Below are 26,531 nucleotides of genomic sequence, written 5' to 3'. Positions count from 1 at the left end.
TGGCTATGCCACACAGGCACCCCAATTGGCCTAATTTCAATATTGTTGTCTTAGGGAATAGAAAGACCCAAGGAGAGGAGTCAGACAGGAGAACAGCCAGTCAGTAGAGTAGTCAACACACACCTACTTTTAGGATTTATGGATTAAGTTTGCTGTCTTATATAGGTGCGGTTTGTGGTGCCCCACAATAATTAATAATAGTAACATCAAACGTCAGTGATCGCAGATCACCATAACAAATATAAGAATAATGAAAGATTTTGAAATGTTGAGAGAATTACCAAATGTAACACAGAGGCATGAAGTGAGCAAATACTATTGGAAAACTGGTTCCAGGAGACTTGCTTGATGCAAAGTTGCCACAAACCTTCAATTTGTAAAAAATGTAGTATCTACAAAATGCAATAGAGCAGAGCAGGATACGAGGAGGTGTGTCTATAAAGTGGTGGCCCCAATTTAAGGACAAAAGTGAAAGTAGGGTGCAGAGCAAAGGAATAGTCCTCATCTTTCTCTCACCCAGACGGGTTTGATCAAAACAGCTTCCCCAAATCCATTTTGGACCAGGTTTCTTTTTTTATTTATTCATCAACCATTTGAGGCCCACCCTGTGCCAGGCCCTGTGGTCAGTGCTGGGGATGGAGCAGTGACCAAGGCAAACAGGAGCTGTGTGTGCCTTGCAGTCTCAGAGGGAATCGCCTGGGCTGGCAGGGTGCTTCCTGCCCTCCTTTTACTTCCTGGGTCCCTGCAGGGATGTCAGGGATGAGTGGTGGGGATTCCCTAATTCGGGCACATGACATGGCCTTGATGGGACTTTGACTCAGAGACTCAAATACAGACTCTCCAGGCCTATCTGCAGAGTTCCTAGGCTTGGGATAAGCCTGGGCTCAGCCTGTGCCAAGAACCTCTGCCTGTTTCCTTGGCACATTAATGGAGTAGAAGTTTCTATCACTCTGTCTGCATCCCAAAGACACTGCATATGATAAGGCACTGGGTTGGGTAAGAGCCACTTGCCCACAACTTCCTAAGTTCACCACCTCATCCATACTTCCATGTGTTTACAAGGCTGAGGCATATATCCCGCTATTGCTGCCCCCTTCCTGACCCTCTGGGGTGGGCCTCCTCTCCTGAAAAACCTCTTTACTCCCTCCTCCTGATGTGAATCACTTCCCTGTTCAGGCTAGCAAAACACCTGTGAGTGCGTCAGCTGCGGGGGGCATGGCATTCAGGCACAGGGTGGGCCAAGATGATTTTTGACGGATGGAGAAACTGAGGCACAGTGAGATCAACTAGCTACTGCTTGACAGGGCCACCCAGGTCTTACCTGTCTTAGCCCCCCATTTGGTCTACCACTCTCAGCAAGAAGGCGAGTTATCTGCCCCTGAATCACCTCCATCCTCCCTGATCTTGGCCATCAGCATAATTTGAAAGAACACAGCGTGTGAAATCTTAAGGAAACAAGATTTATGTTTGATTTCCACAAAGAAACTCAACAGTAGGAAACTTCTTCTGAAGAATTGTCACAGTGACTTCAGGTCACAACACGGAGTAGGTGAGGAAAGTGGCAGATTCGTCCAATGAGGTTGCTGGACAAAGAGATACCACAGCGCCGTTGGAAGAAATGACGGACAGACAGACCAGGTCCCCAACCTGGAAAAAGCAGGTGTCGGCACCGAGACCAAGCCTGACGCAGGGAGAGAGCTGGGGGCGGGGCGCGGGTGGCCTCCTTCACGACTGACGTTGGTTGGGGCCTCCGTCGTGATCGGAAATAATTTTCTAGAAGAAAAAAGAGCAAATGGTAGAAGGTGGCTACTCGTGACTGTTGAAACCGGGGGTCCTTTCTTCCAGCCTCTGCGCTCCCACAGTTTCTTGGGGGGGGGGGATGCTTCACCTGCACATCCCCTCACTCTTGCGCCTCCGTAAGACAGACTTTGCCCTTCTGCCAAGTTAATCCATCACCCTTTCCTCATTGGAGACTCACTCTTCCTGCCCCTGAGCCTTTCTCTGCAGCTCCCCAAACCTGACTGTGCCGCGCACCCCGCCCCCCGCCTCTCCCCAGCTGTCCCTGCATGCCCAGCCTCTGGCCGGCCTTCCCTCAGCATCAGCGGGTACTTCACACATGTCCTCGGTCATTTCCTTGTGAGTCTTGCTCCACGCGGGGGTCGCCTCCTCGATGCCTTTAGAGCATCCGCCCAAAGCAAAGCAAATGCCGAGATCCCAGGCCTGCCCCTGGGGTGGCCGTGCGGGGCCCCCGGATCAGGCTGGCGCAGCTCCCTCCAACACTCACCTACCAGAACTTCACCCACTGCAGCAGGCCAGGCCGCACCCGGGAAGCCTGCGGGATGCGGAGAACGGCTGAGTGGCCGTGGCCCTGGCCCCCCGCACACCTCTGGCCTCACACCCCTTCTCCCAGGAGCCACGGGTTCCCCGCCCCACTACTCACCGAGGAGGAAGGCGTGACTCCCCCCTGTAAAGAGAGATCAGAGGAGGTGATGTGGGGCCACAGAGGCGTCTGCAACGTGCTCGGGGCCCAGGAAGGGCTTGGTGGCCGGGGCAGCTCAGACCGAGACTATCTCAAGGGTCCTTGAGTCTGAAGGTGGACATTCAGCCCCTAGACTTTCTTTCAAAGTAGATTTATCACCCTAAGTACGTTGTACCCAAGAAGAGCACACACCGACCCAGCAGAGTGAAAAGAAGGTAGGTAGGTAGGTAGGTAGGTGTCCCTCTGCCTGCTGGGTGGATAGAAATCGGCCCCAAATATGGGCAAGTGGACACCCATGGGCGGCCTTGACTGCTTCTTCACCTGCTTCCAGTCAGTGGGTGGCTCCTGAGCTCTCGGTAGAAGCCCCGAGGGCCAGGGCTCCCTGGTTCTGAGAGATGGAGGGAAAGAGCACCTGCTTTTTCTTCACCAGCCTCATTAGCATTTAGCACATTCACTTACTGGATTTATAAGATCGCTTTCTTTGCAACTGAACGCAATAAAGTTCTCAGGGTTTTGGTTGCTTTTTCTTTTTTTCTGTTAATTTCCTTTGTGAAACGAAGCATTAATTTTCCCAGCAACACAAGCTGGTGGGAAAGTCTCCCCTAACTCGCGTGTCCTCCTCTCACTCTCCGCCCCTCCCACGAAAGTTCACAGCAGTCAAGGAGGCGAAGAGAGCAGACACGATGAGGGAAGGCTGCCTGATGTGTGTCATGTGAGGGTTTTTTAGAGTCATATGTCCCTATTTGAGAGGATGCTGGTTCCCATTTTTCTCCAGGGCGTGTGATGCAGCCGCTGCCCCCCTGTAACTTTTTCTGAGTGCGTGGGAATGAAGAACCTTGGACCTTTCACCTCCACTCCAAACAGCTCTCAGGGAGCCCGAGTCTCCCTCCCCAGGGGCAGAGAGATGAGACTTTGACTTTCGAAATGAACAGGATTCGGGCTCAGCTAAGACTGGCCATGAAAGCCTCCCTCCCTCGCCCCCATCAGAGACCCCAGTGGGGAAACCGGGCATTAGGGAGTCTTACCTTAGAGGGGATCTTGGCTGAGTACTGCCCGCCAGCGGGAGTAGGGTATGCCTGCTGGTTATAGGGGTTCTATGGAAGGAAGCGGAGGGGCGGGCAGGTAGGAGAGAAGGGATGAGGGCATTTTGGTGGAATAAGCACCCGCCTCCCGGCCTGGGCCAGACCTCTCTCCCAGCCCCCGGCCTTCCCTCCGTGTGTCATGCATTGTTGTCCCGTAGAATCTTCAGGCAGCCAGAGCCCATGGCCTCACCTCCCTCATGGTCCTAGTCCGCACGGCCCTGCCTCCCCCTTCCCTGGTACCTCTCCCAGCTCCTCAAGGGTTACTTGGGGGATGAGGGCAGGAGACCGAGGAGACCAGTGAGGTTTGGGTCAGGTGCTCAGGTGGCAGATGTCTTACCTTGGAAGTCACCGCCGCCACCTCCTGCCATCCTGCGCCAGACTGAGAAAATGACAAAAAGGGGGGTGTGCAGGAGAGAGAATGTCAGATGGGCCAGCCCGAGAACAAGACCGAGAGGGCCCGGGCCCGGCCGTCCGAGGCAGCCTGAGGGCGGAGACTCACCTGACCAGCACCGCCCGACCTCTTCTGGAGCGAAGTCGCATCGGCCCCCTGGAAGGGAGAGGACCGTGGTGAGGGCGTCCTTGCCCGAGGTCCTCCGGGCCCCCCACACTCGCGGGGCTCCCGCCACCTGCCACCTAGGCTCTGCCCGCCCGTGGGAGCACCAGCACCCATGCACCCCGCCGCACCCCGCTCCGCGGCCCAGGACCAGCACTGCCTCCAGAGAAGGCAGCGAGCCTGGAGGACGCTGGTGACCCGACAGATACAGGACAGATTTCCACACTCAGTGTCGGGAGCGAGGCAGCACCCCCACCCCCCACCCCCGGTGCACCTGCAGCGAGGCCGCGGCCTGGGACTGGGCAGGAACGGCAAGCGGTACCCACACAGGCTCCCTTGGCGCCCATCCGGCCCTCAGCCCCAACCCACCTTCCGCCAGCACAGAACCCTGCTCCTCCCTGGCCCCACAATCCCTGTTCTCAAACACTGTTCCCGCAGGGTTCCTGAAAGGAGGGCTGTTGTCCTCAGCAAACAGAGGCAAAGTGAGGTGATTAGATTGGCTCGCGGCCCACGGAGAGAGAGAGAAGGGGGAGAAATACAGGAAAGCCCTCGAAGCCACGCGAGCCGCAGCACAGGTGCATGGGCCATCTCCCCTCCGCGGGCAGGGCCAGGGGTAGCTTTCCAGCAGCAGGGGAGAAGTTTAGTTGCTGCAACCACCACTTCTCCACTCAGGACTCCCACCTCTACACACACACACACACACACACACAGACACACACACACACACAGGGGTAGGATGTTCCTCCTAACTCTGACTTCACTCCCATTGAATTGTAGCCCCACTCTTAGCCTTAACACTGAGGTCACAAGCTGCTTGACCACTGGCCTCCAGACATTTTTTGTTTGGTCTGCATTTTTACATTAGTTACAAACAATTAAAAATCAGCTTTCCATCAGATGACATGGCCACATGGGTCATTCATGAGTGCGTGACAATGCATCTGATCTGAGGCCCTGACCTCCACCCTTGTTGCCCGCTCCCCCCCCCCCCCGGCCCCGGCAACAGTCCAGCCTCACATGCCTGGCCCACACGCATGAGTGAGTGGGCAGCCTTGGCCTCTGTGCCCAAAGGCCAATGGCCATGCAGACTCAAGATGTGGCCTTCTGCAGGACCCAGAGGTTCTGCCCATCCTTCCCAGAACCTGGATATTCCGACCTGCTGCACCTGCTCACACTTGACCATGGCCTGACCTGCTCCCCTAAGGCCTCTAGTTTCCTTTCAGCTCTCCTCCCTGACACCCCTTTTCCAGTCCTGAGAGAGGCCCCCGGCTCAGGCCCCACCACCTGCTCACCCCGCAGTACCCACCCAGCTGTGGCTCCCCCTGAGCCAGGACGCCCCCAGCAGGAGCAGCAACAGAGCAGAGATGGTGGTTGGCTTCATGTTCCTGCGCCTCTGGAGGCCCCAGCCCTTGGCCTCAGCTTTTATCCCAGGGGGGACCGCCCACCCTACTCCTTCTCCAGTGACTCACAGCTCCTCTCCCTACCCCACCCCCACTCGGTTGCAGAAAGGGAGGAGAGTGGGAAGGGAGGGAGGTGCCCTCCCTCAGTGGGGAAAGTCAGCAACAGGGACTGAATCCGCCGGCCCCGTGCCAAGAGCCCGGACCCTCCCGTCCCTGGATCTGAGCTTCCTAACCCCAAAACAAGAGGTTCTGCTACCCTTACCTCAATAATTTCTTTCCAGTTCAGGAAAGGGGTGTTGTGTTTGAAGTCCTGGAGGGAGGAGAAGAGGTGAGTGGGCCTCAGTGGGGAGCGTGGCAGCTTGTTGGAAAGTTTCACGCTCATGTGCAAGAGTGGGTTTGGGCGCCTGGGTGTGGTTTGGGTTTAGATGAAGATAAGCATACCGGAGGTTGAGGGTGTTAGCACTTCGGATGGCATTCGGGTGAGGTTGCCCATCTCAAAAATGAAGAGGGCAGATTTTGTGACAGGTGGGCTGGAGCTTGAGGGAGGTGGGGAGAGGGACAGATGACCAGGATCCCTAGTTCTCTGAAAAGTGAGAGTTCTCCTACCTCCCAGAGTCGGCTGAAGTAGAGCAGGGCGCGTGTGCTGGGGCGTGGGACTTGGCCCTGCGGAGGAAAGGTAGGGTGCAGGTGAGCTGGGAGCCCGGCCCCTTGCTCACCTACGCCCCTATTCCCACCACCACCATCGCTCAGCCTTCAGAATTTAATCGTGGCTAAGGTCTGGGGGGGAAGCTGGGTGACTTTTAGGGACACCAGAAAACTCCGTCTGGCAGCAGAGAGAGAGAGAGGCTAGATCTCTGGAGCCACTAACCAGCCCCCCGCCCCCAGCACAGGTACCCCACTCTTCAGTCTCCCTGCTTCCCCAGCCTCTGGCAGAAGGCCACTGCAATGAAACCTTAGGGACCAGGACCTGCCCTCAGATCTTCCCGCCTTTTTACCTGCCCTTCCAGCCCCAGCCCATTTCCCGAAGCCATGGGGCTACAGTTGGCCCTTCCAACCCCCCTGAAGCAACAGTGGAGTCTTAAGAAAGGAGCAGAGACCAGGAGTGTGGGGCAGCTAAGGTTTATTTCAAGGGTAAAGGTTGCAATTAGGGGTGGATAATGGGGTTTTAAGAAGGGGTGGGAGGGGGGCTCCCATCCATCTGGTAGCTCCTTGTCTGAAGGTCACGGGGTGCGAAAGCTCCTCTGGTCCTGGGCAAAGAAGTAAGTTCTAAGAAGGAGCTCAAGGAATAAGAGTTCAGGGCTTAATGGGCCAAGCAGGGGTGGATCAGGCCTCTCTGCTCCTGAAATCTGCAGGGATCTTTTTTGCCCACGGCTGTCATCCAGTCAAATCCAGATATTCCAGTTTGCAATGGAACACCTCATACTTGGCAGGAACTGTTCCGTATCGGCTCCCTGTTGGCACTGCTCCCTCTGGCCCCAGTGTTCAGCTCCCTCCCTGTGAAGGACACGGGCTCCCCCTCTTCTCTGGCCCTCCTCCTAGAGCTGCCCCCAGTGAATCCTAACTGTGAGCGCCCCCTCCACTGCCCCCCTAGGTGTGCAGGAATGTCTGCTGCCTTCCTGGCCCCTGGGGAAGCATCAGTCTGTGCCTCTGACCCTAAGTGCCTCATACTCAGGGGACTCGTCTCCCTGCGGTCCTCGGTAAGGAGCCTCACCCCTGCCAGACACCCGTTCTCTATAAAACAGAAACAGTTTATTTTCGTCATTTTCATCCAAACCTGAACAGAGCACAGCTGGGGACTTCTGCCTCCAGCATCTCACCCTCTCCCACCTCATTCCCCAAGGCGCAGACTTGGCCTTGCCTGAGCATGGGGCTCTCTCTCCGCCTCCCTGCGGACCACCGCCTTGTTTCCCCCAAGAATTTTAGAGGGCAGGGCTCCTTGCTGCCCTTCTTTTGTGCAAAGGGTCAGAAACTGAGCTACTCGGGGTCACTGCGGTGGGCAGCGGGCATGTGGCTGCTGGAGAGAAGCAGCGCCGTTCAGCTTTTGCCCGCTGGAGCTTGAGCAAAGAGGGCCCGGTGTTGCCACATTTTTCAAGAGACTGGAATTCCAAGTCATTCTGTAAAAGCTCTCAGTTTTTAAAATCTGGCAGCCAATTCATAGTGTTCAAAACAAAACAAAACAAAAACAGTGAATGAAACAAAGCACAGCAGTGGGCTGCCAATTGCAACGTCTGCCTTTGGTGGGTGCTGGGATTGTGGGTCCGCCTCTACTCTGGAGGCACCTCTGCTATTCGGGTGTCAAATCAGCCTGGCCAGGGGTTCCCCTGAATGTGGGAGGGGTGGGCAGGAAGAAGAAGAAGGGGGGTTCTGGGCTCTAAGTGCCTCCTAAGATGACGTGCCCAGAAAGTCTGGCACCCAGCAGGCGCTGAGTACCTAGTCACTTCCCTTCCCTTCTCTCCTGGCATCAGTCCTCCTGGGCTCTTGAGTTCCCCCGACTGTTCAGTGCATCCCCTACCCTGCCTCTGCTACCTCTGTGGTGTCCTGAGAATGAGGCTTCCTCACTCTCCCCTTAACCTTCCAGATCTCAAAGGAGAAACTGAGGCTGACACTTGCTCAGTCTGCACATTGAGACACAAAAGAGGCCCATTCCTTTCTCATCCCCGACTCCTGGCTCTTTCCAAACTCCCACCCCCTTCTCGCTCTGCCCCCTACTTCTTTATTTTTGTCTCTCTCTTTTTTTTTTTTTTTTTTTTGTGCACTGGACAAAACACTCCCGGTACCATCATCATTTCCCTAGCTTCCCACATGAGGGGTTAGCAGGTAGCTTCTTCTCCATTTCCCTCTCCCATGAAGATCGGAATGGCACGACCTTCCAGCCCTTACCTTGTTTATGGCATCCCAGTTAATGAAACCCAGCTTGGATTTAAAATTCTGCAGAGAGGGAAAAAAAAATGGAAAATAACAAATTGAGTTGTAAAGTAATTAGTTCAGGGCCTTGGGGCAAGAGGTCAAGGGCCACCACTGGTGGTCGGTCCTTCTGGAAAGAAGACTTGAGCCTGCGGGGCAGAGGGACAGAGGTTTGCTTTTCCAAAAGAAAGTGAGCAGAGCAATCTTGCCAAACTCACCTTCCAGAAAGTATCGAAGTTGAAGAGCCCAGCAGACGTCTGAGAGTTCTAAGGAACCAAAGAGAAATGAGATGAGAGTAGGAACCCATCCTGTGAGCAAGAGGCCGAGGCAGGAGCTCTGGGAGTCAGGCAGGGAGGCAGGGATCACTTGACATGGTCCCGGCCCAAGGTGGGGTGATGCCTCCACTCACCAAGGTATTGATCCCACTGACAGCTTCACCTCCTCCACTGGACCCGTGCCACTGGGTAGGAAGGTGGGGGACTGATGTTCAAGGCCTGTGCCTGTCACCCTGCTCCTGGCCCACCGTCTCTGCCTTTGCTCAAGCTCTGTGTACTCTGTGTAAAGCCACCTCCTCTCCTTTTCACACAGCAGCTAGGAACCCCACCTTCCCGGAATGATTTGCCACCTGTTTCTAGAGTGACCCTGCCCAGTCCCTTGAATCATCTTCCTATTCTGCTCCCCATCCCGTCACCTGTCCCCCAAAACACTGCTAGGAGCTAATGTGTAGTCCCACCGTGCACCTGGCCTGGTGCCTTATCCTGCCACATTCCTGGGTGGAGACGTCTCTACTTTACAGGTGAGGAAAGCAAACTGAGAGCCGTCCAGCAGCGTGCCTCAGGATCTGTCTCCTTGTCGGACTCCAGCGTCCGGATCCTGAACCACCCCGGGGCTGGTTATGATGCGGAAAGCTCTGCAGTAACTGGGGGGTTATGCAGGTTAGGTTTTGCCATCCCCGTCTTACCCAGGAGGAGGCCCAGGCTTAGAAGGTCGACTGCCCTGCCTGAAGATGCTCAGATGACAGATGAGACAGCTGTCCTCTGAACCCCCACCTTCTAACTCAGAGGTCACTGCTTTCCACTTGTCAACCCTTCTTAAGTATGGTTTCCAAAAATAGGCCCCTGACCATTCTCCTGTTACTTTTGGCTATGTTTCCCCTCGCAGTGATAATACACAATGATGATCACAGTTTGAAGAAGGGAGGTAAAAAAAAAAAAAAATGAAGAAGGGAGAGAATGGATGAACCAAGGAGACAGGGATCCCAGACCCCTGTCTTAATCTGGTCACTCGACACAGAGTCGGAGCAGCTTGCGAAAAGATACTGAGGTTCCCGTTTCTTTTCCACACCCCTCAGTGTTCTCCTAAAGCCATCCCTGCTCACCTGAGAATTGTCTTGGGGGCCCCCAACGAGGTGACCACCCTCTTTGCTTATTTCCTGCAGAGAGAGAAAACGAAGAGTCAGTGGGGAAGCGGGGAATATGAAGGATGGGAGAGCAGGCCAGCAGGATGTGGGCAGGAGACTCCTGAATCGGGGCTGAGGCAGGCACACAGCAGAGGATTCCCCAGGGCCCCAGGGAGGCTCTTCTCCCAGGGTACCCCCATCTCCCTTGGCAAACCTTGCTTCAGCTTCCTGTGGGTTGGGTTACTGCTCACTTACGATCCTCATTGGCAGCATAACCATCTCTTTCTATTCACTTCTGCAAACTGCCCAAAACCCAACAGGAACGGCCTTTGCCACCAAAGTGAATTGTCCCCTGGCTTTGAGGCAGACAAAATTGGACTAAATTGATTCGAATTGCAAGACGCAATCTGGGTGGATGTGCTGCATTGGTCAGAAAGGTGACACTGGCTGGAGAGTCAGTGAAGTAGCCTGGTTCGCCTCCTCCTAAGTTAGAGGCAGGCGCCTCTTGAGTCCCACTTGCCCTGGACTGAGATGACTTCCCCGAGCTAAGCTCAAAACCGGCCTGCGATGCGGGACTGTGTGCTCTGTTAGCGTTGCTACTGCAAAGTTGACTTCCATCCCATCTCCCGCCACCAGCCTCTACTCTCAAGTCCTGTCGTCTCCTTACCCTGATGTCACCAGAGCTGCCAGGACCTCCCTGTCCTCCTCCGAAGCCCTGAGGGATGAGACAGTGCCACAGAGATCATTGTTTTAGATCTTAGGTCCATCCCTGCACATCTATGTATTGGCTTAATACAATTCCTTTAAAACTCCTTGTGGAACTCTCTTTTGGAACTGGTCAAAATAATCTTGGAGTTCATCTAAAAGAATAAATGTTTAAGAATCGGTAAGAAAACACTGGAGAAGACGGGCAACAAAGGAGGACTTGTACTGGCAGCTGTTAATGTGCCATAAAGAAAGTAGCATCACAGAACAGATGAGTCACCTTAACAAAATAGAACTCCCAGAAACTCTCCCAAAATGTGAAGGCATTTACAAGTGACAGTTTACATCAGTGGTGTGAATAATTCAATGCATGTGTCTGGGAACACCAGTTAAGTATTTGGGGGTGCGGGGAGCACTTCGTTAAACTTCGCTGATTCTCCTCCCCCACCCCCCGCCTTCTCTTTTTATCCGGTTTTCCCTTCATAAGAAAGCACACCCCTCTGATCCAAGGTGTGGGGTAAGTCGAGCTGAACTGCGGAATGGGACTGGATTGAATACAGAAAAGTCAAGTCCAGATAGATTAAAGAGTTAAATAGGAAAAAAAAAATGAAATTATAGAAGTCTTCATAGTTCTAGAAGGAAAGAGCAGAAGCCATAGAAGAGACTAGTGTATTTGACTACATAGTGAAGACTTTGGTACATAAAAAACTAGAAATAGACTCACAAGCCGGGAATTTTCCTGACACCTGTCTACCCATAGAGGTTAGGATCCCTAACATCCGAGGAGCCTAATATTCAGGGAGCCTTCTCCCCATGGCGACGCGCACACCAGCACGCATCAGCCTTGCCCAGAACCTGGTGGAAACGAGAATCTCAGCCCCACCCCGGGCCTGCTGACTCAGAAGCTGCATTTTCACAAGACCTCTAGGTGCTTCGTGGGGACCCTAGCATGACATTTCCTCTTGTCAGTGCTGCAGGGGCTGACAGAAAGCCCAGACTTCCAGAATAAGCACACTCTTTCCAAACCCAGTTTCCAGATGTTGTCAAAGAGGCCACTGAATTCTGCTCACTGGCCAGGTGGGTGCAGGTCATTTGCAATGATTATGTTTCCAAAAGGGCTGGTTTCTATGTGATTTTTCACAGCCCCGCCCACCGTACAAAGTGAGGCACATCACACAAGGATTTGCACTTAATTATTACTTTGGAGATTGTTAATATTTGTAGGGGTAAGCGGTTGGTTTCTTCCCCCACAAAAGGGGGTGGCGATGGAGGTTAGCCTTAGAGGTGGGCACAGTCCCAAGTTTGGCTCTCACCTGACCCCCAGATCCTCCGGATACGCGGACATCATTCCCTGGGCTGTCACACTGTGGGAGAGAGAGGGACAGCTTTCCCTCTGTTGCCACCCAGATGGCAATCCCAGCCTCCACGTTGCAGCCCCAAGGCTACCTCACCTCAACCCCATTCTCAGCTCTGACCATCGCTCTCCCAGCTCCCCCCTCATCCGAGAGGCCTCAGCACCCCTAATTCCCCCTCCCCTCCAGAGACAGGAGGCAGATCAATGCAGGTGAGCGCTCAGCAGACACTCACCCCCGGTTTATTTCCACTGCCACTTCCGCCACCACTTCCGCTGCTACTGCTCCCCCAGGAAGAGCCGGTATTGTGTCCCTGTGGGGTATTGTGTCCCTGTGGCGGAGAGCAAGAGTCCACGGAGGCTCTTAGAAGGACTCGACGGGGACCAAATAGTTGCCAGGGCCTTAGCGATCTGTTTTGCTCCCCTCTGCCCAACCTCCCTCTCTTCCCATCGTTAGCCACTAGCCACCGGGCCACCGCGGGAAGTTATTCGGAGCACAAAGGACAGGTGTGGCCAAGTGTATTTGGAAATGTGGGACAGTTTGGGGATTCTGAGCTGTGGGCTTCTCCCCCCTACCACATGCCAGAAGTGAAAAACCTCGGGAGCCTAACTTCTCCAGAGCCTTGACCCCGGCCACCTGAGGGCCCGTTCTGTCCTCCCCCTCCTGCTCCTCACCCCTCCCTCTTCTGGAACCTAGAAAGAGGAAGGGACCCCAAGAGTCCTTACCTGGGAGCCTGAGTAGCCGCTCTGATCAAAATTCCTAGAATTTTCTAAGGGACGGTCCTGGATTGGGGGAGAAAGCAGGTAGTATGGGGAGCGATCAGTTAAAGCCACTTATGTGGCCTGCCTTATCCTCTTGCTTCCCAGACCCTTCCCGGGTACCCGAGGGCTGCCCGAGGCCGGCTGCCAGGCCGTGGTCCCCTCCTGGCCCCTCAGCCCTAGAGGGGCCTCGTGTGCCCTGTATTCATCAGCGTCGCCTGCACCCCAGCTCTGTACGTGTCCCTGTCTCCGCGTGGGTGACAGGCCTCCCCCTGCAGCCCCCGGGTCTCCTGGGAGCTCCCCAAGCTCCTGTTCCCTCTGCCACCCCCGGCTCTGGTGGGTTCTGCCAACAGGAATCCTGGGTTAGACGGAGGTGGAGCATCCCCCTGCCCCCCAAGCGAAGCTGTGAGTGGCGGGGGGCACCTCAACCTGGAGGGCCTGCTGGGGCTGGGAGGCTGCCGAGGCCGGGAGGGCCAGCGGCCGAGCACGACTCACCCAGCTGGGCCCGTAACTGCTGCCACCGCTGCCACCGCTGCTGCTGCCACTGCTGCTGCTGCCACCACCGCTGCTGCCGCCACCGCCGCTGCTGCTGCCACTGCCACTGCTGCTGCCACCGCCGCTGCTGCCGCCACTGCTACTGCTGCCACCGCCGCTGCTGCCGCCACTGCCACCGCCACTGCCTCCCTGAGGGGCAGGAAGGGACCAGAGTGAAGATTGACCGCCTCCCCCCTCCCCTCCCTCTCTTGCTGGGGCCGGTTCCCTGCACCCGGTGCCTCCGCCCGCCCGTCCTCTTACCCCGGAGTGGCCGGAGCTGCCGCCCGAGCCGGATGGCGGGGGGTTAGTGCACTGCGGAGGGAAGTTTCCAAGGACAGGTGAGTCTCCAGGCTTCCGTGGAAGCCGTCGCCACAGGCCGGGCCCTCCGGCTTCCTGCGGCCTGGCCCCCTTTGCCCGTGTGTCTCTCCCCACGCCCGTCCCTCTCCGCTCCCTCGTCCGGCCTCCCTGTGCAATCTGCCTGGTACCTCAACCCGCATCCTCCGTCCTCTCCTCCTCCTCTGTCCTACTCTCTGTCCCACACACCCAGCACCCGGACGGCCTCTCCCCCAGACTCTCCCCCGCTTACCTCCGAATGCGAGTTGCTGCCTCTCACTGAGCCGTACCCAGGCTGGACCACAGTCCCCTGCAGAGAAGAGGCTGGTGTGTGTCCCGCCAGATGAGGGACACATGGGGGGAGCTTGAAGGGCAAGAGGGGGCAAGCATCAGGGCCCGGGTGGTTGCTGTACCTGAGCGTTGGTCCCCGAAGGGAAAGAGCCTCCTTGGCCCCAGGAGCCTCCCTGAGGGTGGTTTCCAAAGCTGCCATCTGAGCCTCCAGGATATCCCTGGCCCCAGGGGGTCCCTGGACCTCCAGGATTGCCCTGGCCGTGGCCTCCAGAGCCACCCTGGGAGCCAAAGATGCCGTGGCCTCCAGATGGAGGCTGGCCGTTGGTTCCCTGCAAGAACAACATGCCCACCCTGAGTGTGGGTGACCTTCCCCGTCTGGGACCGGGAGGGCAGGCACAGCAGGACGAAGGCAGGGAGAGGGGCCCCAGCGTGATGGAGGCGGGATGCACCGTGGCGTGGAGGGAAACCAGCCCGGGCAGCGGCACGTAGGAGGCCAAGCCATCCTCGCAGTGATTGCCAAGGTTCTCACCCCGACTGCCCACCGCCGCACACCTCCTCGCCCGGAGCTACTCACCCAAGCACCGTCGCTGCCGGGCGCCCCCTGCCAGGAGCCGTGGACAGCATCGGCCCCATGTCGAATGACGTTCTCCACCTGTCTGCCAGCCTCACCCCCGGTGTTTCCAAGGGCACGGGCCGCTTCCCCGATGCCACGGCCCACGGCGTCCCGGGCTGCAGGGCCGGCCGCCTCTCCAGCCCCTTGGCCCGCAGCCTCTTCGACTCCTTGGCTAATGGCATTTCCCACCCCCTGTCCGATGGCATCTCCCACCCCGTGTCCCAGGGCCTCCCCAGCACCCACTCCGGCGCTCTCCCCTCCTCTCAGCAGTGGGCCAGCCTCCCCACTGCCCAGACACAGGGCCAGCAGGAGGCAGGCCAGGGAGCCCCTTGACTTCATCTCTGCCTCACTCCTCTCCCTCCTGTCTTCTTCCCACCCGAGTTTTCTTCTCTTTGCCCTTCCACCTCCGTGTCTGTGTGCCCTCCTCTGTTCTCTTCCTCCTGACTTACTCTCCTTCCCTCTGAGTCCGCAGCCTTCTCTCTCCTTTCCCAGACTCCCCTGCCTTTCCAGGGCCCTCCTCCCTGCCGCTACTCCTTATACTGTGGCCTGGGAGAAGGTGACACGGCTGGGCGGCCCAGAGTCCCTCCCTCGTGACTCAGGACCAGCCACCGATAGGGTAATGAGCCATAATTGTGAGTCTGAGAGTCTGTGTTGAAACAGAGAGGGAGCCGGAGCACTGGGGAGGAAGAAACGGGATGAGGCAGGTGCAAAAGTGTTCCGATTTCCCAACCCCAGGAATTTGGGGCGCAGGGTGGAGATGGGGGCATCTGGGGAGATAGGTGCTTGGTGTCTCCTAGAGGTGGTGGTGTGGAGAGGACTTAGGAGAAAGGAACCACAGGCAGGACCCAACCCAACCAGGAGGCAAGCGTAGAGAATCCAGTGCAGCAGGACCTCCCCCCCACCCCCGCCAGGTGTAAGCCATCCTGGGCCAGGCGCACCGGGATGAGAAGCAGGTGCCCTTTCTTGGCCTTGCTCTCTCAGTTTTGGTGGCCTTTGTCTCTCCCATCTTTCTTCCCTCCCATTCAGCCACCTAAAGGTGACTGTCCTCACACTCTCCCACACCTTCCAGCCCACAGAGTCTGGGAGCTGTGAGCCTGCCCTCAGTGGGAACCCCAGGTACCAAGGAAGGAAGTGGCCAGCCCGAGAGTGGTCATCAGGGCGTCTCAGCGCTCGGGCTGCTCTTGGCTGAGAAAGCTGGGTGCGGAGCAGGGAGCTGGGCGGGCCAGCCACCCCCAGGGGATGAGTGGGAGGGAGCAGCTGACCCAGGCACCCATCCTGTTTACCTGGCCCACAGGGGCACGTGTGTGAGCTCAGAGCCTCCTGAGAGGACTGGGGCTGCTGCTCACCCCACCCATCCCCAGGCTCCCCAGGGCCCGGACTGCACCGGCAGGGGACCGACTTGAGTCCCCACGCCCCACTGCCTCACCTCCCCCCAGAGCCCTGGGTCAGTAGCATGCCCCCCCCCCCCCATCCCAGCTCAGGTCACGGAGCTCAGGCATCTTCCCGGTCTCACCCCTGTCCAGCACGGGGTTGCTTCTCTGCTCCCAGGGCCCCGGGGCCTTGTATCACTGGGACTCATCACCTAGTTAGGAGGGGCCGGTTTCCATCCGCCTTTCTCAATGTTCTGTAAGTCTCTCTCCACCCCAGCACCCGCACCCCAGCTTGTAACATCCAACACCTCTCGCTGCGTAAACACCATCCCTGTCTGTCCTGGGCACCTCCTACCTCCCTGTTATTCCACCTCTTTTTAATGACAATGATAATGGTGGTAGTGGTAATAATCATAATCGTCCCCGCAGCTCCAGTTTATCAAGGGCTCTGTGTGCCCAGCGCTGGACTAAGCACTTCAAGGCTCACACAGTCCCTGGGAGACAGTCGTCTCATTGCCCCGTTTCGAGACAGAGAAGCTGGAGCTCGGACGGGAATGGCCAAGCCCAGGCCTGCCCCACTCCCAAGGCCCACTCCCGGCGCTGTCTGTGGTCATCGGTCTCAGACCTCCTCCTGCTTGCCCAAACCTTCATTCTTCTCTGGATGGAATTGGCTGTGGTTTTGCCCTGGGCCCTTGTGGCGGGTGGGGGCAGGGGGCAGGAGTAAATCTGAGGCCTCCGGATTGCTGGTGGGCCCCCCAGCCCCTGAGCCTGGTGCTTCCACTTCCCGGGGCAGGACCAGGGGGCTGGAGGCAGAGCACTTGGTGACTCAGAGACTCCTTCCCACGCTTCCCTCGTGGGACAGCACCTTCGCCGTGGTGTGTAGCTGCCTCTGACCCACCTCTATTACTAATACTTTTCTTTAAGCCAGCTTACTTTCTTAAGTTTATTTTATGTTGCTACTGCAAGTGGAAAGCCGGGATCACTTGCCCCTAAATAGAAAGTGCCAGAAAACATAGCGAAGAAGCACACAGTGACGTTACATTATAGCTGGCTGCAGCTCCTGTGGTCAAAAGGGAGGTTAGCAAGTATGAGGGAGGTGTTCAGGGCACACGAGCACAGAAATGGAGTCTTATTCTCTAACATAATCAGAAAGCTTCAGAGAAAACTGAGAAAAGGGCGTGGCTCTTGCGGTGTGATTCAGACGTATTCAAAGCCACGTTCCTGGGCCCGGACCCCCCCATGCACGCCCATGTTCTACCTCCTGGGGGAACTACCCTCAGACATCTCTGGACCTAGAGGTCACCTCGTGTGGTCTGAAGGCATATGTATGAAATACCTGCTGTGAACCAGATAGAAGACTAAGTGCTTCCACGTGCGTGATCTCATTGAATCCTTACCACAACCTGGGGGGCGGGGGAGAGCAGACGCTCCCATTTTACAGGTGAGGTGACTGAGGCCCAGGGCTGGTAAACACACACATAAGAGCATATTTGAAAACGATCGTGGTAAAGTGGTGCCGTCGGAATTTGACCCAGGTCTGTCTGACCCCAAATAACTTTTTCTCCTACGTCCCCATCCCTCCTTTGGCATCCACAAATCTGACATGCCCGACCTCATGTCCAAGACCCTCTGATTTCAGCTTTTCTTATTTCTTTTTTTTTTTTTTTGATTTCAGCTTTTCTAAGTCACTACCTCATTCACTCCGTAAGGATTTATTGGGTACCTGCTGTGTGGCACACCTGTTCTAGGCGCGGGGGATAGAGCGTGGAAGAGGATCGCCTGATCGCTCTCCTTAGGGAGCTCACAGTCAATGTGAGGAGGATGCACAACGAGCATCTCAGGTGGTGAGCACTAAGGAGGAAGAATAGTGGGAGGTAAGGGACTAGAGAAGACGGAGTATCTTAAATACGGTCATCAGGAAAGGCTCTTTGAGATGTGACCTATGAACTGACACCCAGAGGAAGAGAGAGAGTGAGCCATGAGGATGTCTGGGGATAGAGGATCCCAAGTGGAGGGACAGCAGTGCAAAGGCCCCAGGGCAGGAACCTCCTTACTCTATTTAAGGACCATTGTGGCTGGAGGGGGGGAGAGGGGGGGAAGGGGTTAGAGTTGGAGTCAAAGAGAAACCGGCCCAGACGGGGGACTTGGGGACTTGGGCCATTGTGAGGACTTTATCTCTTACTCTGAATGAGGTAGAACCAGTGGAGGGTTTTGACTGAGGTGGCCTATGGTCTGACTCAGCGTTAACAGGGTCCCTCTGACAGACAGGCTGGGGGAATAGGGGGCAGGAGGTGGGTACAGAGACCAGGAAGGAGGCTTCGTGGGGGTCAGGGGGATGGAGGCTGGACTCAAGCAGAGAGAGGAGATGAGGCCTTGGGTCTGGGTGGTGTCTCCGCTCCCCTGCGTGGTGTCCTGGGCCTCGGACTGGCATCTGCTGGCTCACTTGTGCGCAGTACCTATCGTGGAGCCGGGCTTCAAGCCCTAACTGCACCCCTTACTAGCTGGGAACTTGACCCACCTGAGCAGCACCTTCCTTGTCTGTAAGAGGCAGGAATGCCAGGGTGAAGCGAGGTAATCCTCGCCAGGCACCCAGGGCAGTGGCTGGCACCCAGGAGTGTGCCCTCGGTGTTCCTGCTGGTGTTGGCCATGTTGATGTCGGAGTATCTCCTTGGCAGTTTAATTTTGAAAGACACAACACAGACACACACACACACACACACACACACACACACACACACACCCCTCCTGAACGCAGACACTTCATTTTTAAAGAGGACTTGCTTGGAGGTAGCCCCCTCCCCTCCCCGAAGGTCCCAGGGAAGCAGGCCACCTCGCCAGCAGAGACCAGCAGCAAGGAAGTGCTCTTGACCAGGAGCCAGGTCTTCGCCACTTACTAGCTGGGTGGCCTCAGGGGGACAGTCACGGTATGTGCCTCACAGGGAGCTCGGGGAGCTAGAGATGACGGAGAACGAATCATGCCTGTCAGCGCTCCGCACCCAGTAACGAGGGTCCCGCCTGAACTACCCTCCCCTGTCCTCCACATCACGTCTGCACAACCGGCCCCTCCTCTCCTCACCCCCAGCCTGCCTCCACCTGTCCGTCTCAGGTGCCTGGTTCTGGCTCCCACCTACTCCATGGCCGAAAGGGAAACCAAGTCTGCTCGAGGCAGTGGCCTGCCCTCTGTTAGCTGCCGGCCATTCGTGCCTGGCCTCGACCTCTCCTCTGGAACATGTTGGTCTAGGGGGACAATGGACATTGAACGAGCAAATATATCATCGCACCTTGTCCTAAGCACTGTGAAGAGACAAGATCAGCGTGCCAGAACAGAGGATGGGAAAGGCAGCCCTTTGGGCGGGTTGTGCGGTCAAGTAGAGGGCCCCTGCAGGGTGAGGAGGAGCCAACGCAGGGGGCCAGAGGGACACAAGGATGTTCCTAGCAGAGGGAGGGGACGGCAGGCCCCAAGGCAGAAGTGAGCCATGCCTCTTTACCCTTCAAAACCGGCTCAGTTCTTTCCCAGAAGCCTCCCAGGATTGACTCCACACACACACACACACACACACACACACACACACACGCACGCAGGATTATCCCATATGTCTCCAGCACTTTCGGGACCCCCATCCAAATAAACCCAGCAAGAAAATGTGCGTACAGAGGAAATCAGGGAGAGCTTTCACTGTGGGAAAGAATGATCCCCTCGCATATGCCCTTTCCAGAAGGGCCTCCTCCCGCTTGTAGGACACGAGCTCCAGCACAGAGTAGTAGGCCCTCAGTAAATGTGGGGTCTGAAGGAGTGCTTCTTGTTTATTAAAATGCAGGAAACGGACGAGCACCGTTTACTTTGAGAGGCACCCAAAACGTGTTGACGCATGGCTAGGTGGATAGACGGTGACAGATGGGCGTGCGACAAAGCAAGGAGAGCAGCGCCTTAGCAACAGACCGTGAGTGGGGGCTCCGCAGGCATCGGCTATAAAATTCTTTCACCTTTATGGTGCATTTGAAATCTTTTCAAATTAAAAATATTGTAGGGGAAGGGAAGGACCATATGTCACAAAAATGATGGTGTTCTACAAATCAGGAAAAATGCAGTGAACGCGAAGCGTCGGGAACGTCCCCGTTATCGTGCACGTGCAGCCCCTGCCCCTCCTGGTGGTGCCTACTTCTTGTCGATGCATCTGATTCATCGCTTTGTATTTGCTTTCCTGGGAACCCCGCAAGGGCAATTTTTGTTCCCACCGGTGATGGAATTTTGGTGCTGGGAGCCGTGTTTGTCGTCCTCCCCTGCAGACAACCCTCCTCCCCATCTGTAGTAGGAAATCGTGGCCCCTAAAAGGAAAGGAAGCTGCCCACAGGCCCATGGTCCTAATAGGCGTGCACGTGCCCCAGCACCCAGCACCCAGGCCAGTGCTCGGCAGGCATTCTAGAGACTTTTTAGGCAACTGTGAAAGGTCCGGTTCTGGCGGTGGACAGCCAAGGCGCTGGCCCCTCTGAGCCTCCGTTGTCCTCATCCATGCAATGGGGATCCCAAGAGGGCTTCTGCCTTTTGGGCTGTGAGAGGCTTAAATGGTTTTGGCTCTTCCCGCAGCCCTGGGAGCTAGCTAGTGCTCAGTGAGCAGGAGCTGCACCATGCACCTGAAAACCGGGCCTTCTGTGTCCCCCGTTGTCGCTGTTGTAAAGAGGCCCGGCCTCCGGGCGTCCGTGTGCCTCCCCCCTGCACCTTGGATCTCCCACACGCATCTCTTCCGTCTCCCCTATGCGCGATTCCCCACGACTTGATGCCAAACAGAAAAAAAATCTGTATTTTCAGAATATGCTTTGTGAGCTCTCAAGCCGTTTCCCCTCCACTTCCTGACTATGTGACCTTGTTTCTTAACCTGCGACAGCCTCCACGTGCCTCTCTGTAAAAAGGGGCAATACCAGAGCCTCTTACCTAACTGGGGGGTTGGGAGGATTCGGTGATGTCATGCGTGGAAAGCACCCAGCAGGGAGCCCAGCATTGCACAATAAATACAGGTTATCATTGTTATTCCTTTGGTGCCACACCCCCCACATGAGGATGCTCCCCGCCACCTCCGGCCTTGGGCTCCACCTAGGTTCCCGCCATTCTCTTCCCTGGTGCTTCTGCCCCCGCTGCTGGCCTTCTCTGCACAGATGCTCCTCTTAATGCCGAGCACGCACAGATTTTGCACAGTAGCGAAGCGTGGCTTGTCCCTGCGAGCACCCTCTTGTATCTGGCCCTACTGACCTGGACTCTCCAGCCTGGCCCCCCTGTGCACCAGCCCCCAACTCCCTTGGCAAAATAGCAAGAAAAGAGAAGCCTCCCCCCACCAGCCCTTCCTCGGGGAGCAGAGTGGACCATGATGAGAGTATATAAGGCGTCGTATTTATTCACAAATCCCAGTACAGCCCCCTTACGGACTCAGGAAGTCTGTCCCCCCCACCCCCAGGTCCCCCAGGTCATTTCAGCCAGTATGACAACAGGAATGTCAGTCTGCTGAGTGAGGCCAGTGCATCAGTTTAGAGAATGATGTTGGCGATGCTCTGGAAGAGAGGAGAGAGGGAATGAATGCAGGAACACAGCCCTGAGGGGATCAAGACCTCTGCCCTCCGGCCCCCTAGAGAAATGAGGGGGACATTGGCATTAGCTTCCCCGGCCTAGGAGTAGCTTATGTTCCAGGCAATGTCTTCAGGAAGGTGGCTTCTGGGTTCAGGAAGAACAGGGAGCCAGCCCTCCCAGGCAGGGGTGCCAGGGGCTGTGTGGGAGCCCAGGGCCTTGTCATTTTGCCTCAGGGGATCCCCTGGCATCCCCACAGCCCAGGAATAAATGAGGCTGTGCCTTTAGGTTCTGGGCCCAACCACAGGGCTGTTCCCCACCCTCATCCTTTTGCCCCAGTCTCAAGCAGCTGACATGCTAAATGCAGAGAGAAATGCAAAACTAGGACTTCGTTTTGGGCCCAGAGTAGGGGCCAGGGTCCCACAGGAGCCTTCACAGCGGGGTGGGGGTGGGTGGGAGGGGGTGGTCCTGTCAGCCAGGGAAAGGACAGAGCTGCAGCTTCCCACTCCCCGGCACACTGCTGTGAGGCAGCAGAGGGACTCACAGTGGGAGGAGGGAGGGAGAGAGAGAGGGGATCGAGGGGAGTGATGAGAAGCAGTGAGCACATGGAGGGGGCAGCTTCAGCAGCCTCCCTGGACGCCCCCCATCCCGGGGTCCGTATTGCCAGCTTGCATTTGCCTCGGAGGGAATGGAAAGCAGCCAGAAGAGGAGAGCGGGGGATGAGGGACAAAGAGCAGAGGAAGAAAGGGAAGGCCAAGCTGGGAGACAGGTCGGATGGTTTCTGCGAGGCTGAGTCTGTCCACAGAGGGAAGGGGGCGTGAGAACATCTCCCAAGACAGTGCACACGGGTTGACCGGCCGCGGGCACTCACCTGCCACAGAGTTGGGAAGCTGATGAAAGGCCTGTTGACCGAAGCCTGGAATTGGAGCACAAGAGGGTTGGTCACCAGCAGGTGCCCCACCGCCATCCCAGGAGGGCCCCCTCCCTCCCCTCCCAGGCCCCCCGAGCTGGGGAGACTTACTCCAGATGTTAACGTGGTGGTTGCGCCCCCTCCGTGCTGGTGCTGGCCGGTGGAAACGCCTGGATGAGCGCCCTGCGGACCAAGCCCAGACTCTCATTACAACCCCTCAGCCCTTGGGGGGGTCTCCCAAGTTCCTCTTCCCCCAGTGACCTGCTGCCCTCTAGGGTGACTGGGGCCCAGATGGGAGGCATAGGCTAGCCTCCTCCCCGCTCATTGTCCGGAAAGAAAACCCAACGCCCATGTCACTGCGGGAATCCTGTGAGATGGGAAGAAGAGCCTGGAAGGATGTCTGACCCTACTGACTAGTCTTCCCTCCCCCAATTCCCTTTTATTTCAGTTAATGAAATGCCCTCCGTTGCTGAGAAAAGCCTGACTGGAAACTGGAAAGGGGACCCCGAGGATCCATGCAAATCCTAGGACCACAGTCACCTCAGCCCCGACCCCAGCTCTGCCCTCTGTACACCCTCCCGCCTGACCCCTAACTTCAGTTGATCCCTGTCCTCGTTTTACCCCCCGAAACTCAGCTGTGCCTCCGCTGCTGCTGTGGCCAGCTTTGCAGCCCGGAACAGCCCTCCCTCTCCTGACCTCTTCCAGTGAAGACTGCCATCTACGCAGCGCCCATTCGTCTACCGTGCACACTGTCTGCAGGGTCCCTTCCTCCCCACCCCCCAGCCCTGGGTCCCTGCCTGGCCGCCCATGTAGCTATCGGCTTCCAGGTCTGGGCTGGTCCTCAAGACTCCTCGTGGAGACTGGAGAGGGGGAACTGAGGCAGGCAGGGGTCAGCCTTCTCTTATTCCCCAAGTGCCCCCCTGATGCCTGTTCCGCTATGAATGGCACCCCTTGCCTCCCCCGGGCCTCCAGTATTGGTTCCCTCAGCAGAAATGCTCCCCTTCCAGAAATCCTCCAGGAGATCTCCCACGACGGGGTGGGGGCGGGGAAGAGAAAGAACCCTTGTGTGTTAGCCACCTGCCCTTGGCAAATCCCCTTAAAACCTCACTTGAGCTTCTATTTCCTTATCTAAGAATCGGGGAGTCAGCATCCTCACCCTGACTACCTCAGAGGCTTGTTATGAAAATTAAACAGAATAGGGCTTATCTCTCCAAGCCATTCCTCACGCTTACTCTGATGCTCTGGGTTTTCTCAACACTCACTCCGTTTGCACTGCACGGGATCTTGACTCAGTAACTCTTTCCTCTTCCCCAGGAGAGACCCCATGTTCGTCTCCTTACACCCCCTAACTAGGAGGGCAGCTCTCTGAAGGTGGGGCTGGGTCCCTTTCACACTGTCTGATACAGGGCTTGGCGGACAAGATGGTTTGATCCATCTGACCAGCTGAGCCCCAGCTCCTTTGTAGGGAGATGAAGAGGAAGAAAGGGAACACCATCATAGAGCTCCCTGAGCTTCTCTGACTGAATGAAGGCTACATGGACTACCCCAATGTCCCAAGGGCTTAGCCTCTCCCTCCCCCGGCCCCTTCTTCCCATTTCCCCACCCCTGTTCACCTACATTCAGCAGCTGGTTGGCCTCCTTGCCGGCTTGGTTGACCCCATTATGAACATTCTGCGGCAACCTGTCCACCTCCTTCCCGGCCTGGCCAGCAGCATGGTGGACACCTTGGCCAAGTTTCTCCGCCTCCTTTCCAGCCTGGCCAGCAGCGTGGTGGACCCCTTGGCCAAATTTCTCTGCCTCCTTCCCGGCCTGGTTGACCCCATCGTGGACCCCTTGGACCACTTTGTCTGCCTCCTTTCCAGCCTGTTCAACGGCATGGTGAACTCCCTGGCCAAAGTGCTCCACCTCCTGCCCAGCCTGGTTGACCCCAGGATAGATCCCTTGGACTATTTTGTCTCCCTCTTTCCCAGCCTGCCCAGCAGCATGGTGGACCCCCTGACCAAACTTCTCCACCTCCTTTCCAGCCTGGTTAACTCCATGATGGACCCCCTGGCCAAACTTCTCTGCCTCCTTACCAGCCTGGTTAACCCCATGGTGGTGTCCCTGGCCAAATTTCTCTGCCTCCTTCCCAGCCTGGTCAACCCCATGGTGGACTCCTTGGATTATTTTGTCTCCCTCTTTCCCAGCCTGCCCAGCAGCATAGTGGACCCCCTGACCAAACTTCTCTGCCTCCTTCCCAGCCTGGTTAACCCCATGGTGGACCCCCTGACCAAACTTCTCTGCCTCCTTCCCAGCCTGGTCAACCCCATGGTGGACCCCCTGACCAAACTTCTCTGCCTCCTTCCCAGCCTGGTCAACCCCATGGTGGACCCCCTGACCAAACTTCTCTGCCTCCTTCCCAGCCTGGTTAACCCCATGATGGACCCCATGGCCAAACTTCTCTGCTTCGCTCCCAGCCTGGTTAACCCCATGGTGGACCCCCTGGCCAAACTTCTCTGCCTCCTTCCCAGCCTGGTTAACCCCATGGTGGACTCCCTGACCAAACTTCTCTGCCTCCTTCCCAGCCTGGTTAACTCCATGATGGACCCCATGGCCAAACTTCTCTGCCTCACTCCCAGCCTGGTTAACCCCATGGTGGACCCCCTGACCAAACTTCTCTGCCTCCTTCCCAGCCTGGTTAACCCCATGATGGACCCCATGGCCAAACTTCTCTGCTTCGCTCCCAGCCTGGTTAACCCCATGGTGGACCCCCTGGCCAAACTTCTCTGCCTCCTTTCCAGCCTGGTTAACCCCATGATGGACCCCATGGCCAAACTTCTCTGCTTCGCTCCCAGCCTGGCTAACCCCATGGTGGACCCCCTGACCAAACTTCTCTGCCTCCTTTCCAGCCTGGTTAACTCCATGATGAACCCCCTGACCAAACTTCTCTGCCTCCTTTCCAGCCTGGTTAACCCCATGATGGACCCCCTGACCAAACTTCTCTGCCTCGCTCCCAGCCTGGTTAACCCCATGGTGGACCCCCTGACCAAACTTCTCTGCCTCGCGCCCAGCCTGGTTAACCCCATGGTGGACCCCCTGACCAAACTTCTCCGCCTCCTTCCCAGCCTGGTTGACCCCATGATGGACCCCCTGAATCACTTTGTCTGCCTCCTTCCCAACCTGTCCAGCAGCGTTGTTGACCCCATGGACAAACTTCTCAGCTTCCTTTCCTGCTTGTCCGATGCCACTGTTGATCTCATGGGCTACCTTGTCCAAGCCGCTGTTGAGCCCCTGGACGCCTTTGTCCAGTTCCTTGCCGGCCTGGCTCCCCATGTGGCTAAGTCCATTAAAAACTTTCTCCACTTCCCTTCCAGCGTGAGTGATTCCATTATTGATGCCTTCCAGGGCCTTGCCCACCTCTCTCTCTGCATTGGTCAGCCCTCGGTTGATTCCTTCAATGACCTTCTCAATGGGGTCATCATTGGCCGCCCATCCAGGAAGGGCCCCCAATAGCAGTAGGAGGGAGCAGGAGCTGACCACACTGGCAAGGTGCATGTTGTTGGCAGGTTGGGGAGGATGCAGAGAGGAGCCGGGGAAGCAAAGCTGCTATTTATACTCTCCTTCCCTCCCTCTTCTCCACCCCTCATGACTCAATTACCCCTGTGAGGCATTGACTTGGTCCCCAGTCAGGGAGGTATTTCCCAGGGAGCTTTGAGTTGAGCAATGAAGAGGAGGAGGAAGAGAAGGTGAGTCATGAGTGGAGAACACTCACGTGGCTTCTTTGCTCCTTGCCCAGCTCAGGCCTCCACCCCAAAGCCCAGATGTCTGCCCTTCCAACCACCTCCTCTTTTCATTCCTCACCCACTATCCAGGCCTCCTCTCTCCCAACGCCACCAGTCACCCCCATCCCCAGGACCCAGGGCTGGTTCTTCACTCCTCTCAGGGGATGGAAGGATCCTGTTTCCCCAGCAGCAAGAATCTGGGAAGATGGGAGGTACAGTCAACGGGGAGGAGTACACTCTTGGAGAGTTGAGAGAGTCATCAGACCTTGCTCTTTCTGTTCTTGTTGACAACCCCCCATCCCAACTCTTACCACATCCCAGCCCCACAGGTCTTCTCCCCAGCCCACAGACACACCAGGCTCATCCCTGCCTCATGGCCTTTGCACTTGCTGTCCTCTCTGCCTAGAAGGCAGAACTCACATCTTCACGTGGTGGGTTCTTTCTCGTTCTGTTCTTGGTTCAAATGTCACTTCAAAAAAACCTTCCCTGGCCATCCCTCAGTTATCCTAGGTGATATCATCCTTTTGTTTTTA

General features: G+C 56.6%; 2 protein-coding genes and 1 long non-coding RNA gene across 10 annotated transcripts; 1 reads left to right on the top strand and 2 right to left on the bottom strand.

The window, feature by feature from the left end:
• Positions 1 to 1,439: 1,439 nt before the first annotated feature.
• DMKN (dermokine) lies at positions 1,440 to 14,953 on the bottom strand. Of its 8 annotated transcripts, none has more exons than XM_072780873.1 (21): positions 14,365 to 14,953; positions 13,913 to 14,119; positions 13,753 to 13,809; positions 13,428 to 13,478; positions 13,128 to 13,316; positions 12,600 to 12,656; positions 12,110 to 12,205; positions 11,836 to 11,886; positions 10,485 to 10,532; positions 9,797 to 9,850; positions 8,828 to 8,878; positions 8,637 to 8,684; positions 8,395 to 8,442; positions 6,121 to 6,177; positions 5,777 to 5,824; positions 4,061 to 4,108; positions 3,899 to 3,940; positions 3,505 to 3,573; positions 2,441 to 2,464; positions 2,289 to 2,332; positions 1,440 to 1,773 (listed from the first exon to the last, which is right to left on the bottom strand). In XM_072780873.1, coding segments are annotated over exons 1-21 (1,668 nt in total). In that variant the 5' UTR covers positions 14,743 to 14,953; the 3' UTR covers positions 1,440 to 1,772. The 8 variants fall into 8 exon arrangements, with proteins under 8 accessions (XP_072636974.1, XP_072636955.1, XP_072636964.1 ...); XM_072780854.1 differs by having other exon boundaries at positions 2,285 to 2,332; positions 14,365 to 14,952; XM_072780863.1 differs by lacking the exon at positions 2,289 to 2,332.
• On the top strand, positions 8,276 to 21,752 carry LOC140606885 (uncharacterized). The gene is made up of 3 exons (XR_012009086.1): positions 8,276 to 13,504; positions 17,449 to 17,647; positions 19,592 to 21,752. It is a non-coding gene; the product is annotated as an uncharacterized lncRNA (long non-coding RNA).
• SBSN (suprabasin) lies at positions 21,135 to 25,821 on the bottom strand. Its single transcript, XM_072780839.1, has 4 exons — positions 23,855 to 25,821; positions 22,349 to 22,420; positions 22,199 to 22,243; positions 21,135 to 21,314 (listed from the first exon to the last, which is right to left on the bottom strand). The coding sequence occupies exons 1-4, from the start codon at positions 25,769 to 25,771 to the stop codon at positions 21,291 to 21,293; spliced, it is 2,058 nt and encodes a 685-aa protein (XP_072636940.1). The 5' UTR covers positions 25,772 to 25,821; the 3' UTR covers positions 21,135 to 21,290.
• Between the last annotated feature and the right edge of the window lie 710 nt (positions 25,822 to 26,531).

This window comes from Canis lupus, chromosome 1 (genome assembly GCF_048164855.1).
Source record: "Canis lupus baileyi chromosome 1, mCanLup2.hap1, whole genome shotgun sequence".
Lineage (NCBI taxonomy): Eukaryota > Metazoa > Chordata > Mammalia > Carnivora > Canidae > Canis > Canis lupus.
The sequence above is the reverse complement of the archived record's forward strand: the minus strand, read 5'-3'. Positions and strand labels throughout refer to the sequence as shown.

Bases quoted from the DNA above. Each gene is read 5' to 3' on its own strand.
- SBSN (XM_072780839.1), bottom strand. From the start codon at position 25,771: ATGCACCTTGCCAGTGTGGTCAGCTCCTGCTCCCTCCTACTGCTATTG. The intron at 22,421-23,854 runs GTAGGTGAACAG...CTTGGTCCGCAG, and splicing joins AGGCCAACCAGCTGCTGAAT to GGCGCTCATCCAGGCGTTTC. The intron at 22,244-22,348 runs GTAAGTCTCCCC...CTCCAATTCCAG, and splicing joins CCACCACGTTAACATCTGGA to GCTTCGGTCAACAGGCCTTT.
- DMKN (XM_072780863.1), bottom strand. From the start codon at position 14,742: ATGAAGTCAAGGGGCTCCCTGGCCTGCCTCCTGCTGGCCCTGTGTCTG. The intron at 9,851-10,484 runs GTAAGGAGACGA...CTCTCTCTGCAG, and splicing joins GCAGCTCTGGTGACATCAGG to GAAATAAGCAAAGAGGGTGG. The intron at 2,465-3,504 runs GTAAGACTCCCT...CTCTCTTTACAG, and splicing joins CAGCCAAGATCCCCTCTAAG to GGGGGAGTCACGCCTTCCTC.